General features: G+C 40.0%; 1 protein-coding gene across 1 annotated transcript; it reads right to left on the reverse strand.

Annotated features, from left to right (window-relative positions):
* Window positions 1-2,914: 2,914 nt before the first annotated feature.
* Window positions 2,915-14,257, reverse strand: FBXO33 (F-box protein 33; the record flags this gene model as incomplete). The annotated part of the gene is made up of 3 exons (XM_009867138.1): window positions 2,915-5,310; window positions 9,282-9,967; window positions 14,147-14,257. Coding segments are annotated over 3 exons (1,069 nt in total), but the record flags the coding sequence as incomplete, so codon positions are not given.
* Window positions 14,258-14,437: the final 180 nt, after the last annotated feature.

Here is a 14,437-nt window from a genome sequence, read left to right on the forward strand (position 1 = left end):
CTCAGTACTCTTTTTCCTACCGTTATTTCCACATCGGGTTATTTCAGCTGCAGAACTTTTCAATGGCTCAGTCCTGCAATTTCTTTATTCTCCATTCTAGTCCTAGTGAGTCCTCAAAGGCCTTTTGATAAGCCTTTGTACTTGAGCTATTCAACAACAAATTCTGGCAACAGGCATTTTAAAGCATCATCCATGTTAGATGATTTTAACTGCTATTATTTAGCTTAATTCAGCTGTTCTCTGACATTTCCCTGAAAGACTTTGCTAGGATTCTAAAAGAAATTATTTGCTTTTACCCTTGACGCGAGTCCTAGAACAACCAGAACTGTCAGCTGACCTCTTGTCACGGGTTAGGGCTGGGCTGGCCACTAAACGCTCTCTAACCCCTTCTCACCCACCCCATATGGGAAGGAAAAGGGAATGAGGCAGAGAGACTTAGCAGTTAGAAAAGAAAATCTAAAACAGCTTTAGTGAAACAATAATGGAAATAATAGTGAAATGATAAAAAATAAAGAACTATATACAACTATAGATAAGCCTGATATCGAACCTAACTTACCCACGCCCCCTCGATATCAATCCCCACTGATGCTGCAGAGCAGGAGGCACTGGGGAAGCCCCAGGGTTGGCGGCAGCAGGAGCTGGGTGCGGGAGCTGGATTTGGGAACTCAGGATCCGGATCAAAAGCAGAAGATTGGACGGAGCCCTCCCTGGACACCGGCCATTGCAGAAAAGAGAGAGAAACTCTCATGATCACTCAGTTTATACTAAATATGACGTATATGGGATGGAATACTCTCGTTGGTCACCTGTCCTGTCTGTAACTCCCCGGAGGTGCAACCTTTTGCTTCCTTGTGACCCCTCTCACTACCCGGCACCCCCAGCTGACACACAGAGCCAGCAGTGACCTCGGTCACCACAGGAATAAATACCAGCCAGAGCCTTTCTGCATCCCAGTCCCAGGCAGTAACTGCAAACATCAGGTGTTATCACTGCCAGTAGCACACACTGTCTGCAAAAACATGCTGCTGACTTCAGAACGTGCAGCCTTTTAGAAGAGACTAAACTGGAAAGTAAAAATCACTAAACAGAACTGGGTTTTTAGCTCAAACCAGGACACCTCTGTACATAGAACAAGGGGGTAGTGCAGAGATTTTTAGTTTACTAACAGTGCCACCGTAAGAACTCTTCTTTTTCCAACTAGCCTTAAGGGTTGCAAACTGCTTATGAATGTAACTATATTTTGTGAACAAATACGGTATTTTCTGTGTGGGTTAAATATTTGTTCTAGCACTAAGTTAACTGCAAAAAACCAATTATTCCTACACCAAAACAAGCTCCTCTGCCCACAATGATATTGGAAGCTGCAGGCAAAACAAAATTTAGCTGGACTAAGATAATGCAGGACAAGCATGGGTTAGATCATTCCGCAGAGAGAATGGAATCATTTCAGACTTGCTCCATCTCCTTACCCCCACCCCCCAGTAAGAGCCCAGCATTTTAGATGCAGACAAGGAATTTGAAACCACTCTCAGATGGGTGCAGTAACCCCTATTTAGGTATGTTGAACTGAGAAGGGCCACACAAGTGCACAAGCAGGGAAGTCTCTGTTCCCCCTCAAAAAGAAAAAGCAATTCCATTTTAACAGTGGAGGGTTTGTGTTCCAAGTTGCTGCTGCTAAATCTAGAACGCAGCAAGGCTGATTTGACATTGCTGTCTCTTTAGCAAAAACAAAGAGAAACAAACAAAAAGAAATATTAAACTCCCATTTAGGATTATGCAAACTCAGAGTAATTTCATGCAGTTTCTGAGACTCCAAATGCCAGTGCCCTTTCCACATTAGGACCCTCTTAGGACCTAACACTTGATTTCAGATGGCTTCAGCTTGAATTCCCTCACCCTGATATCACTAACTGTGATTGTTGCTAAAAATACAAACAAACCAAACTTATTTATTTCTAAGACAATAGAGCAATCAGAGGTGTGTTTCTCTGACACTGCCCAAGATTTCACCACATGCTCATGCCTTACTGGACTCCCTGTACTTGTAAAACAAGATTAGAGTAGTTTTGACTTCGTACCTAGAACACAAGCTGAAACGGGGATTAGACTTCAGATTGTATGAAAAGAAATCAGATTTGGAGCACTAACAGACATCCATTCTTACTCTTCATCTTGCCTTTCAATTTAAGTTCATTAAAAACAAAGCAAAAGATAGGTTAGACTAAAAAGAAAAACAAGTTTATGTAACAGAAAGGTAAACAAGTTATTTCCCAACTGCATAAAGTAAGGCAGATACCCACAGAAACACAGCAGTCTGCAGAGATAAAGTTAACATCCTGCAACGCTGTTTAAACCAGAGGATGCAGTGTTTCTTTCAGGCAGTCACACAGAAAACGCCAGAAATCTTAATCACTTTACAACCAAATGTAAGGTCCAGATGATGCTGAACAATCCCTATCAAATATAACTGCTACACAAACCTTCCTCTTGAGTCTGAGCCCTGAAAGGCACTGAGACCAAGCCCCATTATTTCACTTTACTGGAACATGAAAAGCTGTAACTGCATTTGTCGTATCCGTATTACCCACCGCATCTCTCCAGTAAGTTGGTAAACGGTCCTGCTTGCCAAACCTAGGAGATTTGGGAGACCGCTTAAACGAAAAGCGGCGCAACTCACACACATGGTAGCAGTCTGGACTATCCCAAAATCAAGTTCAGAAGCTCAAATTAAATCCGTGCTCAGCACGCACACACCAAACAGCCACTCCGACAATCCTCACAGCACGACCAGCCATAGCAGCGCCCGGCGGCTCTCCGACAGCTCACCAGACATCGGCGGTTTTCATTCAGAATGCACAGATACGTACTCTTGAGCATGGATAAAACGTCAAACTGAAGCATTGCAGGTATTCATAATCTATTTAATAGTGGGACACCAAAGAAGTACTACACATTTTTCTTGAGCACATTAGATTTTGATTTAAGCAATTGCAACGGATGCAGGAATTTCTCAAAAAATAGTCTTCTATTTTCTACAATCCACAGTTTACTGTATCAGTCTAGTAAGTCATATCATTATATACTGTTTGTGCTAACTGGTCTGAGAGTCTGATCAGCGAAGCATCCTTCCCCTACCCCCAAAAAATGCTGACAAAATTCGGCCAAATTTGAAAAAAATTACTGTACGACTTGTTTTAGACTCTTTTGTTGACCTAAACACAATGGGAGCTACCAGTTATACACAGCTTATGAACGATGTTGCTTTTTAATTCTAAAAATCTTCATGCTGATACAATAAAATATTTTATACAGTGATCAATTTTTAATGCTTTATTCATCGATTAAAAGAATATACATTTAACATAAACCATACAACATCAGTCATCAATTCAAACATTCAGCTGGTTTCCTTACATTTTCTGTCAGGAGTTTTTTTTTTTTAATCTGATCACATTTATAAGATAAAATCTCACCACATCTGGCATATACACACACTGTGCCAGTGGATTCACTCTACTGATGTACATATAAAATCCGCATGGTATGTGCTCACTGGAGACAAAACAGCGCACACCTGTCAAAAGGTCATTTTAATATAAGATGGTAAAACCATTTGTAAAACACATATAAACTTTTTCCATAAATAGAATCATATCTGGACATCTGTTGCATAAATTGTGTTTTCCAAAGCTTACAATATAGCAGCCAGGTCTCAGCACTGCTGGGCACCCACGTTGGCCACTTACTTTATTATTGCAGACTGTCCTTTAATCATTAAATGCACAACATTCGTACCACTTAAAACTGGGGTCAGGTGGAAGTCTCACAGAGACCACGTCTGTACCGCGGTTGCCCTGAAACAGTTAAATCGGCTTTTAAAGCCTCTCAGATATAACAAGATTTTAAAACATACTTCATGGAATGTTCTTCATGCATCATAGCAGCTCATACCTGTGATAGAACAAGCTTTGTATTTGTTTCCTTTCCTTCCTTTACATTCACTATTCACAGTGAAACAGGTGCATGTTTGTTAAGAGTTCTGAGGTTGCTGACTGAGCCACAGCACAGCTGTGTACCACAGGTCGAAATTCGACCTTATATATTACAATCTAGCAGTATCTGGCTGGCCAAAAGTTGGCCTGCCCCTGCCAGCATGTGGGCACTTCTTCGTTTTTAATCTATTCTTTGGCAGCTGACACAGGCGCTGACAGAGAAAATCCAGTGACTTGGTTGCTAGGGATTTCACGACTAACGTTTGTTTGCAGGTGGATACCTTTGTACTGAAGTCTTCGCTGTTATGTTTTTACCTCATCGGAGTGCACGTTCTTGGTTTTTCCTTTTAGACTTTGGCCCAAAGCTAACTTTTAAGGAAGATGACAGAACACGAGAATAAATGAGGAGGAGGAGGAGTTTGCAAAGAATCCAAAAGACTACAGCTTATGGAGTGAACCTGTAAGTGCGGGTACCTGGACAGCCAGTGTTTCACGCCGCCGCTTAACCGCTAAGAAAAGCCGAGACTGTCGAAAGTCATGCTTCCCAATCTGCACGCGAAGCAAAGCAAGGTGAGAGTCTTGCAGAGAACAGCCCTAGATAGACTCCTCTTCCTTTAAGCCTATTAAGTAGCATGCTACCAGCTTAAGCACACAATGACAGCACAGAAATCCACTGGGCTATGGATACGGGTATTAAAAAGAGTTGGCTCCTGAGCGCAGAACTCCGATATAATAGTAAAATCATAGGAAAAGCAGTTACTCAATAAAAGTAAAGTTAGCCGGCAACCTCAGACAGCCTTTGGCTGTATATCTGTAAGGTTTGGTAGACAAGTCCATTAACCGTGAAAACCCTAAACACTGCCACTTTCAGCTTCTAAACCAATACCCGACTACGTTCTTTGATCAAGAAGTAGAATACACATATATAATTCTATATAGCTAATACTGATTAAACACAGCACAAAAGGGGTTAATTCACACTACTGAAAAAACATAATAGGACCCTACTTGCATATGTAACCACAGGAATTGTAAATAAGGAGCTAAATGCCTTCACTGAAGCTTTGCATCTCTCGGTAAAAGTGACGGGTTGGCTCAGTGAAGACGCTGAGCAGCTCTATGTCCATGACTGCGTGCCAGGGTCGACCCAAGCCGAGAGATACTTGCTCAATGAGATTGTGTACAGGATCCACATCCTGATCAGCCAGTTCTCCTTGGTCGAAATCGATGCTTTCTTCTGTGACTTCCAGGACTTTCAGGTCAGAGCCACGAAGACGAGCAATTGCTATAAGATTATGAGCCCAAACAGTGTAACCTAAGGGGAAAAAAAAAAGAACAAGAAAGTTGCTCTGTCATTTTGTTACAACGCATTTCTTTACTGAAATACTCGATACCTGAGAACCTCCACATCCTTCCCAACCTATTTTGTCATCTTCCATCTGGCAGAATTCCCCTACAGCATGGGTGGGTTTTTGTGGTTGCAAGTGGCAAAGCCCCATTTTATATTCTGAATAAGGAAGTATCAAAAATATTTCAGGTAGTGTGACCATGCTTTTTTAGATCTAATTTTTTCACCATTTGTAAAAAAGTGAACTTTACTCTGAGTCAAGTTACACACAAAATTTCAAGCCTCCTGTGATCTAATTCATAGTATAAATAAAATGAAAAAAGCGAGTAGCCAATTATTTTGCGTGAATGTATAAAAGGACGGGTTTTTAAAACTGTGCTTGTGCTAGGAAAAAATATTCTAAAAAGTTTGCTTTTGTTGCGTTAGAGTTAGACTTAAAAAAACCCAAATCCACCAAACAAAACCCCTAAACACTCACATCAGAAGCCTCTCCAGGAAATAGGTCACACCAGTGTAAAAAAAAAAATAAAAATCTACACATATGTTATTCTAGCTGAAATTAACATAATTATAAAGCTTCTCTCTCTTGCCACTAGCATCTACTGGCATCCCTCTATAAAAACACCGACTCCTCAGTTACCTGTTAGCTTTCTGTGCCCTGACAAATGCTGAGCTCCTCCTTATTCAGATGCAAACCACAGATGATCTGGGAACTTCCCTTTTTGGGAGCTCTGCCAAGCCAGCCCTTCCACTGCAAAAGGAAAGGCTCATTTCTGCCTTCATCATCATTCTCACAGTTGCTGAGCCTCTTGGTGAGATGCCCACTTAGATTCCCAGCAAAACTGCAGTCTGCACAGTATTTGAGCTGGAAAAGTTAAGATGCTGCGAAACAAAAACTACCTCTGGTTTGTCTTCAACAATGCAGTCAACACGCTCTACATCATAATGTGTCAAATTAAGACAGCCAGTTAAAGAATGAAGAAAACTGATGTCAGAGAACTAAAGAATTATTTTTTTTCTTTTATTTCTTCCTTCTGTTTTTTCTCTAAGGTTTCCTGGAAATATGTTGCTCAGGGTTTCAACAAAGAAGCCTGCATGCATCTGCGTGGCTCATTTCTGGTATATTAACTATTAGGAATGCATGAATTCCCACAATTTTCATCTGCTGGTGCTTCACCTCCAGCACTATTGTCCAGAGAAGATGAAGCCGTCAATAATGGTGTAGGACTTTAAACCCAATGGAAGATTCCACCTGTACGATGACACTCCCCTATCAGGATTTGAAGGAGCTCACACCACCTTCCAGATATCTTGTTGGTAAAGAGATTTAATAAAGAAATCCTTGACAGGAAATGCAAGAATAAAGGGAACAATAACTGTGGCTAAGCCCCCTGTATCACCCTTGTGGTTCAGGTATACAGCTTTTGCTATAACTTCTCAGTCAGATCCTCCCTGCTTTGGAACAGCCATCTTATTCTTAATCTCACTTACAATAACTCTCCTTTCAAAACTTTTGCCTGAAGCTTCTCAGTAATCTTCCAGCAACTAAAAAGCCTCTGCCCAGCCGCAGTCAGTATTCAGAGGTAACAGGGAATGATCACACCTCACCACAACTATCACCGAACAACAAATTCACCACAGGCAGCACTGTGATTTGTTTTAACTTCATAGTAAAAATTTCAACCATAGTTTTTCTCATGGAAAGAATAAAACTGAGAATATCATAGGTAACACAATATGTTTACAACACAAAGTCCTGAAAATTCCACATGAAATGTCCTTTTAAGGGAGAGGAGGGAGGGAAGGCTTCAGCCCCTACAGGTGGGCTTTGCTTTTTATTCACAGTGCCTGATCATGCTGTTCTGACTATCCTATTGTCTCCATCCCTTCCCGAACCATCACACACTCTTCACACCCTTCATTCTGCAAGAATTCATTTAATATCCTTCAGTCCGTTCTCCTCCGCTCCCAAGGACTCTACCTTGGTGGAAATATGGTATGACTTCCCACAAGAGACAGAAGAGAATCTCAGGGCACCCAAAGGAAAAAGTGTCCTTAGGATGTGTTTTCCCCCTCCTCTTTTGCTCAGTGACAAGTGGCAGCCACAAGGATACATGAATCAAAAGCTTTTTCAGAACAAACTAATAGCAAGAGAGGAAGAGAGACACCCCAAAAAGTACTGGAAAGCGAAGAATAACCAGTTTAGGAGACAGGAAAAGAAACCCGGTCACTTACATACAAGCAAATTATGGCATCTTGAACAAAACCATTTTTTCCTGAAGGAAGCTTGATGCTACCATGAGCAATATGACAAGTGGGGCCAGAAATCATTATCTGGTAAACCTCAGGAAACACAAGTGTGAGGCTGAGGCACTGTACTGAAGCACCACAGCATTCTAGATCTTTTTTAACTCATCATGTTCTTCTCATAGTTGCTACTCTAGAAGATGCTTTATGCTATAGGACCAGAGAAGGCACATTCACAGCTTAAAGATCAGGAGGCATTTACAAGCAGCTCAGCTAGCTTCTGCTGCAAGGAGAGGAGAAAAGAGGAAAGAATCTGAGATGATACGTGACCATTGTCATTGTAAAAAGCGCCTCTCCAAAGCAAGGAGATGCAGCAAGAACCCTTTGCTTTCCCAATGCTCTGCACAGACTAACACCTTCTACTAAACAGACATGTGCTGATATTAATTGATACTTACACTACTTAATGCTTAAATATTTTACCGTCTTTTTAAGTTTAGATAATATATGAGAGGACTTCCCTGTAGTAGAAGGATAATTTAAGGTAACACTTTTTTTTTTTTTAATGGTTCTCAAATTTGCATTCAAATGTCAAAAGAAATTGCTATAAACCCTATTTAGAGTGGTTTGGTCATGTGCCAGTATCCAAAATCTGTCAGACCTGGAAACTATAAAGGAGAGAGACCTGAACTGACTCTTTCTGCCCTCCCCTACAATTTTTCAGAAGACAGTGGAAAACCTTCTTCTAGAAAATACAGCAGGACCTTCTGACGTCAACCAATCTGAATGTGCAACCTTCACTGCCCAAGGTCTCTCCTGTTTGTGCTGAATGACTGGCGACTACACCCCCAAGCAGTCTGAGGAAATTCATTCATTGTTATGCAACACAACACTGTCATCATTTAACCCCTTCACGCATCGGCAGACTTGGTCTCAGTAAGCTGATTCCAGCACAAACAAAAAGAACTATTCTGCATTATTTCAGTTTCAGGTGCCTTAAAATTTGCCATACAAGTGTAACTTCTAGCAAACACCATACTGATGGCAGAGCTGAACACAAATGCACACCTTTTTTTTTAAAAAAAAAAAATAGTGCAATCATCTGGCAAATTAATAGGTGGACTAGACCTAGCTCTGGTGTTACTGGTGAAACTAACGCGCTCAGCAAGTCAGCCTCCTTCAGATAATATTTTTCAGCCTTCATCTGCTGGCAAAGTCTTACCAAACTGGTAACAGACTTCCTCCCGTCAGCCTTCAGGCACTTAACGCATGTTATTCACAAACAGGAAGCACAATCATCTAATCTTGCCAGCCCAGGAGCTCCCAGTAAAAGAGCACATGTTTTCAGTGCTCACAGTCACACAACCAGTCCCGAGCGCAGACCGCTTTCAGGATCAGACTCTGGAATGCCCCATTCTTAGTTATCCTCATTTCCAAGAGCAGTGTAATCTAATCCCATGCGACTCCTCAGCAGAAGTTACTAAGCTACAAGTATGTTTAGAACTCGTACACAATAAGCACCTTCATATTTTCAAACATGAAAATGCCGGCATAAGTTACAACAGCATACACAGCAACTGTGCAGCAGACTTTTGAACACTGCTCCACTAAAATACATTCTGATCAGACAGGCTGAAGCGTTGTAAGTATTTCAAAGTCACAAAGTGTGCCCGTGCAATGTTATTACCTACCATGAATAGCTAGGAGAGACAGTCTTGTGCACCTCCAGGCTAATAAGACAAGTGGATCTTCATTCCGGTTGTCGCTAAGATCTGGGAAGCCAGACATATCTATCACATCATTCATTAGTATGAAGTGAGTGAGGAACTTGTCATACTGCCTGGATATAAGGTCAACAACAGCTCCTGAAACACAAGTGATGTAGCTATCAAAGTGAATCCTCTCTAGGGGGATACTGGGCTTAAGAATCCTTAACATATCATCACTCTTGACATCAAAAGCCATGATATAGACCCGAAGATTAGCGCTGTTGCGAGTCAGCGCTTTCCAATTCTCATCTTCTGGCATACTGTCCAATGACTTGTGCATTATGGAAACACTATGGACCAGGAGAGACAGTCGATGCAAAGGCACGTGGTTGCTGTCAGCCAGGACTCTCGCCATCTCAGCTGTAAAATCACAGAAATCCAAAGCGAGCGAACGCAGATTCACAAAGCGCTCCAATTCGACCGCGGTGATAAGAGTGGTATTACCGGGGATGTGGTTGTCCAATAAGCTCAGATGTTCCATGGTGTTGGCTATGGGGTTTGATAAGGAGGACAGTGACGTGGGAGTTACTATTTGCAGCATAAACCCACAAGACAGCCATTTCAATTGCCTGCTATTGCCTAGTATCTCTTCAAACAGCTGCTGGATTCTGCAAGTAAACAAAACAGACAATGATCCTGTTAAACACGGTTTAGTCTTACCAATTGCATACCGTCCTATTTTTCTATTTGAGAATTATTCTTCTTTCATTTATGGCTTTATTCTGCAGGAAGGTGCTATTATTATAGTTCCTGGGAACTACAAGTGGTAGAACCTGACGCTGCAGATCTCCCACAATTTAACCTTTACTGCATATAAAAGGTTAAAATTGTAAACTATCTTGAGAAAAATTATGTATCTTATCTCCTCAAAACAGTGGCACACTGTGAACCTTCATTTCATGTATTTTCCAGCACGTATTTAACACCCTCCCACATGCATTTTAAGGTTATGCAAATAAGAAAACCTGTAATGCTTTTAAAACACAGCTCTCGTTTTTAAAAACAGCTTTTCATATTTGCTAACCTCTCCAGAACTGCAAATTCAACATGGAAAAAAAAGCCATTTTCAATGAAAGATTGGAGAAACTTCACTTTTAGCATAAGTTAGAATGATCTGAAACTACCTGCTTGACTTTGCTCATTAAAGGGCGAAGAACAAACATATAACAACAGGTTCTTTAAATAATTCTGAATTTACAGCTAACTGGATTTTCAAGTGTCAATAGACTCTAGTTTTGCCAAAACAATTTGGACTGAGTAACATTTCAATCACAGATTATCAATGCCAGGTGGTTCTGGCACCGCCAGAATCCTCCTGCCATGTATCACACTGCACAATTATTACGCAGTTATTCTGATGCATCCCACTGTTCTTACTCCTTTATTTTTTTAGTGAAGGGATGTTCTTTAAGTTATGTATCTAATTCAAGAAGGCAACAAAAGCATTTTAAGATGAGACTTTGAATACTGAATTTAAATAGAACAGTCAAACTCCACAAACTTTCTCCAAGTAATTATTTTTCCATCTTCATCCCACAGCTGCTATGGCCCAGAAGTGTTCTCCTGCCCAAATAAGTGTTCTTCGAGCATATACAACATTTTGGGATGTGTGTAAATGAGTGTTTAATTTCAAAACCTTGTCAACCAGAAGGAAAGATCAGCATTTAAAAGGCTATGACAGTTCCATGAAACATCAAGAAATAAGATGTAAATACCTCCAGCCCAAAATTAGCAGAAACTTTGGTGCCTCAAATCAGGTAATGTTTTGCATAGAACAGTTTTTCCTTTATTGCTAGGAATATCTGTATGTGTTATACATCTAAGCAAAGTAATGTTACAAAATTATTCTCATCCACATATCTTTAATCAAGGTAATGTCCAGACAAAATGAAAGGCTTACTTAGCCCAGTATCCTCACTGACAGCAGAGAAACACTAATGCCTGAAGTGCAACAAAACAAGGAAAACACATAGGGATATTTCCCAAACACCTCCCTATATTCCAACAATTTGTAACTCAGGCCTCCTTAGCCAGATGTGGCTTTCTGTATTTAGTAACGCTCATAGACCTCGCTTTTACAAATTTACCGAGGTTTCCCTTTGAGGCAAGTAAGAATTTAGCAGTTGTAACATCCAATAATAAATATCTCTGCAGGGCGATTCACCTCCCTTCTCGCTTGCTCTGAACCTGTCACCTACCACCTTTCATGCCCCATAATCCTTCTGTTACAAGCTAAAAGATCAATCCTTATTCATCCTCTCTCTCTGCAAATCCTTATTCATCCTCTCCCCTGCCTGCATGAGCTTTCTTCCTTCTCCTAAGGATGTGCTGGGTTTGTGGGGCCTGACTTCTCTTTCTAAGTGGAAGAGTCAGTGTGGTTATTGTATTTATACATTACACACCTCAGAATAGTTCCCTTGTATAGTCACCAGGTTTAAAGCCTTCAGTTTTCCATTTTTTTTTCTAAACTGAGGACTGGCAACTGTGACAAAACACATTAAACAAGAAATCAAAAGTCACAATGTAGATTTCCTAGTTTACTCCTAAATTCTTTGCCAGTTCAGATGAGACTTGTTTGATCCTGGCAATGTTTAATAACAGAGGCTAAGCTAGTTCTTTTAGAAACCAAACTATCTGAACCACCCATATCAATCATGGGAAACATGAAAATTTTCAACAACTACCCTTCGCTCAACTCAAAACTAACGTATTGTTTACACAGAGCTTCTCAACTACTCAACTAAATTGTAAAGAGAATTTTAGAAAGTAACCAAGGACACATATGCTCTACAGAAAAAGAACAAGCGTTACAAACCCACGCCAATCACTGCAGAAGTACATTTTAGAAAACACAATCCAAAGCCTTCTCTCCCTCAGAACAACCCTTAGACTTAGCCTGGGGATGCATCCTAATGCTTCTGCTAGCTGAGCTTTCACCCACCTCAATGCTACGGACTTAAGGAAATGTCCGATTTTCTTCGCTGCTTTAATTGTAGGAAGTTCCTGAAACAGCTAGTGAGATTTATCACCATACCAGTTCCAAAAATCTTCAACTACCAATATAACACTGTCTCCAAATGTTGCTCAATATCTTTCAGTGTTAGTTATTAGTATCCATGTTTTGCAACTTCACTGATTGCAAACCGCAAGTGCAAAAGACAAGACTAATCATAGTGTGGTTTGGGTTGGAAGGGAACTTAAAGATCATCTGGTTTCAAACCCTCTGCCATGGGCAGGGACACCTCCCACTAGTCCAGGTTGCCCAAGGACTTGTTAAGGAGCAAGAAGCTGCTAAGGAGACATAAAGATTTACTTCCTGAAGTAAAACTGCTGCTAGTGCTGATGAACTTGAAATCAGTGAATAAAAACACTGACAGTTTTTCTTAATTTAGAAATGGACTAGCAGGTTCCAAATACATTCTTTATTCTAGCAAAAAAAAAAAAAACAGCAACAAACCACCAAAACAAAATCAAAACAAAACACAAAACACAGGGGTAGCAGTTATTTTCTCATTCCAAAATGTGCAAATCTCAATATTCACCTAAAAGACCAACTTCAAATTAGATAATGAATTTTGAATGGTTTATGGCTTTGAAATGTGCATACTTACTTTTGTTATTTGTTTGAAGAAATGTTTAACCATGCACTCAGCTGAATAAACATCTGCTTAGATGGCTCTCTTCAAGCCCCTTGGCAAAGACTTGATGATATATTTATGTTTTCACAACAAAGGATATGAAAAAAGAGCTTTTACCGAATCAGGTTTTACCTGCACACAGCACCACAGCATTAAAAAGAATCCCAACGGCTCTAAGTTCTGCATTCTAAGCATAATGGATGACAAAGACCCAGTGTGTGACACACATCTGTCTTTTCCCTGTTTTGCAAATTTATCAATTCAGTAGCTGTGTTCACATACACACACTGATCCAGTAACACACCTGCACTAGTTCTAAAACCACTCAAAATAATAACAGCAAAGATCTAGAATGGCTGTACTCATTCCACTCCCAGCTACTGGGAGAGAGATGTTTAAACTCAGAAATTCAAATTATGGTGTTCAGGTTTTATCTATACAGAAAGTTTAAGCAGAAGTGCTAAAATAGTAAACTAAGTCTCACTATCACTGCCTCTGTGGTATTATTCCAGAAATCAGTAGCTTTTTACATTGTATTTAGCTTTTTCCAAAAGAAGAACTACCTATTCTGACTGTAGAAGAACTACCTGTTCTGACTGTAAGCATTTAAGAACTGTACCGTAATGTAATTATGCCATGCTAAAATACACCTCCAAACTAAACAAACATTTTGAGCTATAAACTTCCAGGAATTCTGCAAATACATAGTCCAGTTTTGAAATGCAACTTTAAATAAGTTGTGTTCATGTTCTCTTTCAAGTTTACTTGCTGCATGTCCTCAAGTCTTGTGAGATACAACAGATTACTTCCTTGTCTAGTTTTTTTACATACAGTAACAGTAGAGGTGCTGGTAACAACCTCCCAGCCCTCCTCCCCTTTTGTGCCATTAACATAATATTGTTTCTAGAACACAATGAAAAGAGGAAAAACAGGATTCTCACTCTGCTGAGAAGAGGAAAAAAAAAAACCCAACTCAAACCCAGACTACTTCATGTAAATAGTTGAAAGTGAAGTCAACTCAATTTAAGAATTTAGATTCTTATCCTATAAAAAACTTAAAGCTTTCTCCGCTGTGTATTTCAGGCATGAAAATCTGTGTTCTGTTACCTCTTTTTACTATTTTTATGTATTTGATAATTTACAACTTACTGCTTAATCTTCTTGCCATCGGGGTCAACCTTGCCGAGGTATGTATTTGATATACTTCCATGTTGCTGCAGAATGCTTATATCCCCAAAGAGACTTAACTTCTGGAGGTTCCTGTGAAACGACAAAATAAAAAGAATCTGTACACAAATTTAAAACACTGTGAGGAATCACTCTGGTTAAGACAAACACAGGCAATAAGAACACATTATTATTAAATGGAACATGTAGTCAGGTTTAGGAAATATCCTATTGTCCTGGAATATAAAGTATAAAGTATAAAGTATAAAGTAT

This window comes from Apaloderma vittatum, unplaced genomic scaffold (assembly GCF_000703405.1).
Source record: "Apaloderma vittatum isolate BGI_N311 unplaced genomic scaffold, ASM70340v1 scaffold17213, whole genome shotgun sequence".
Lineage (NCBI taxonomy): Eukaryota > Metazoa > Chordata > Aves > Trogoniformes > Trogonidae > Apaloderma > Apaloderma vittatum.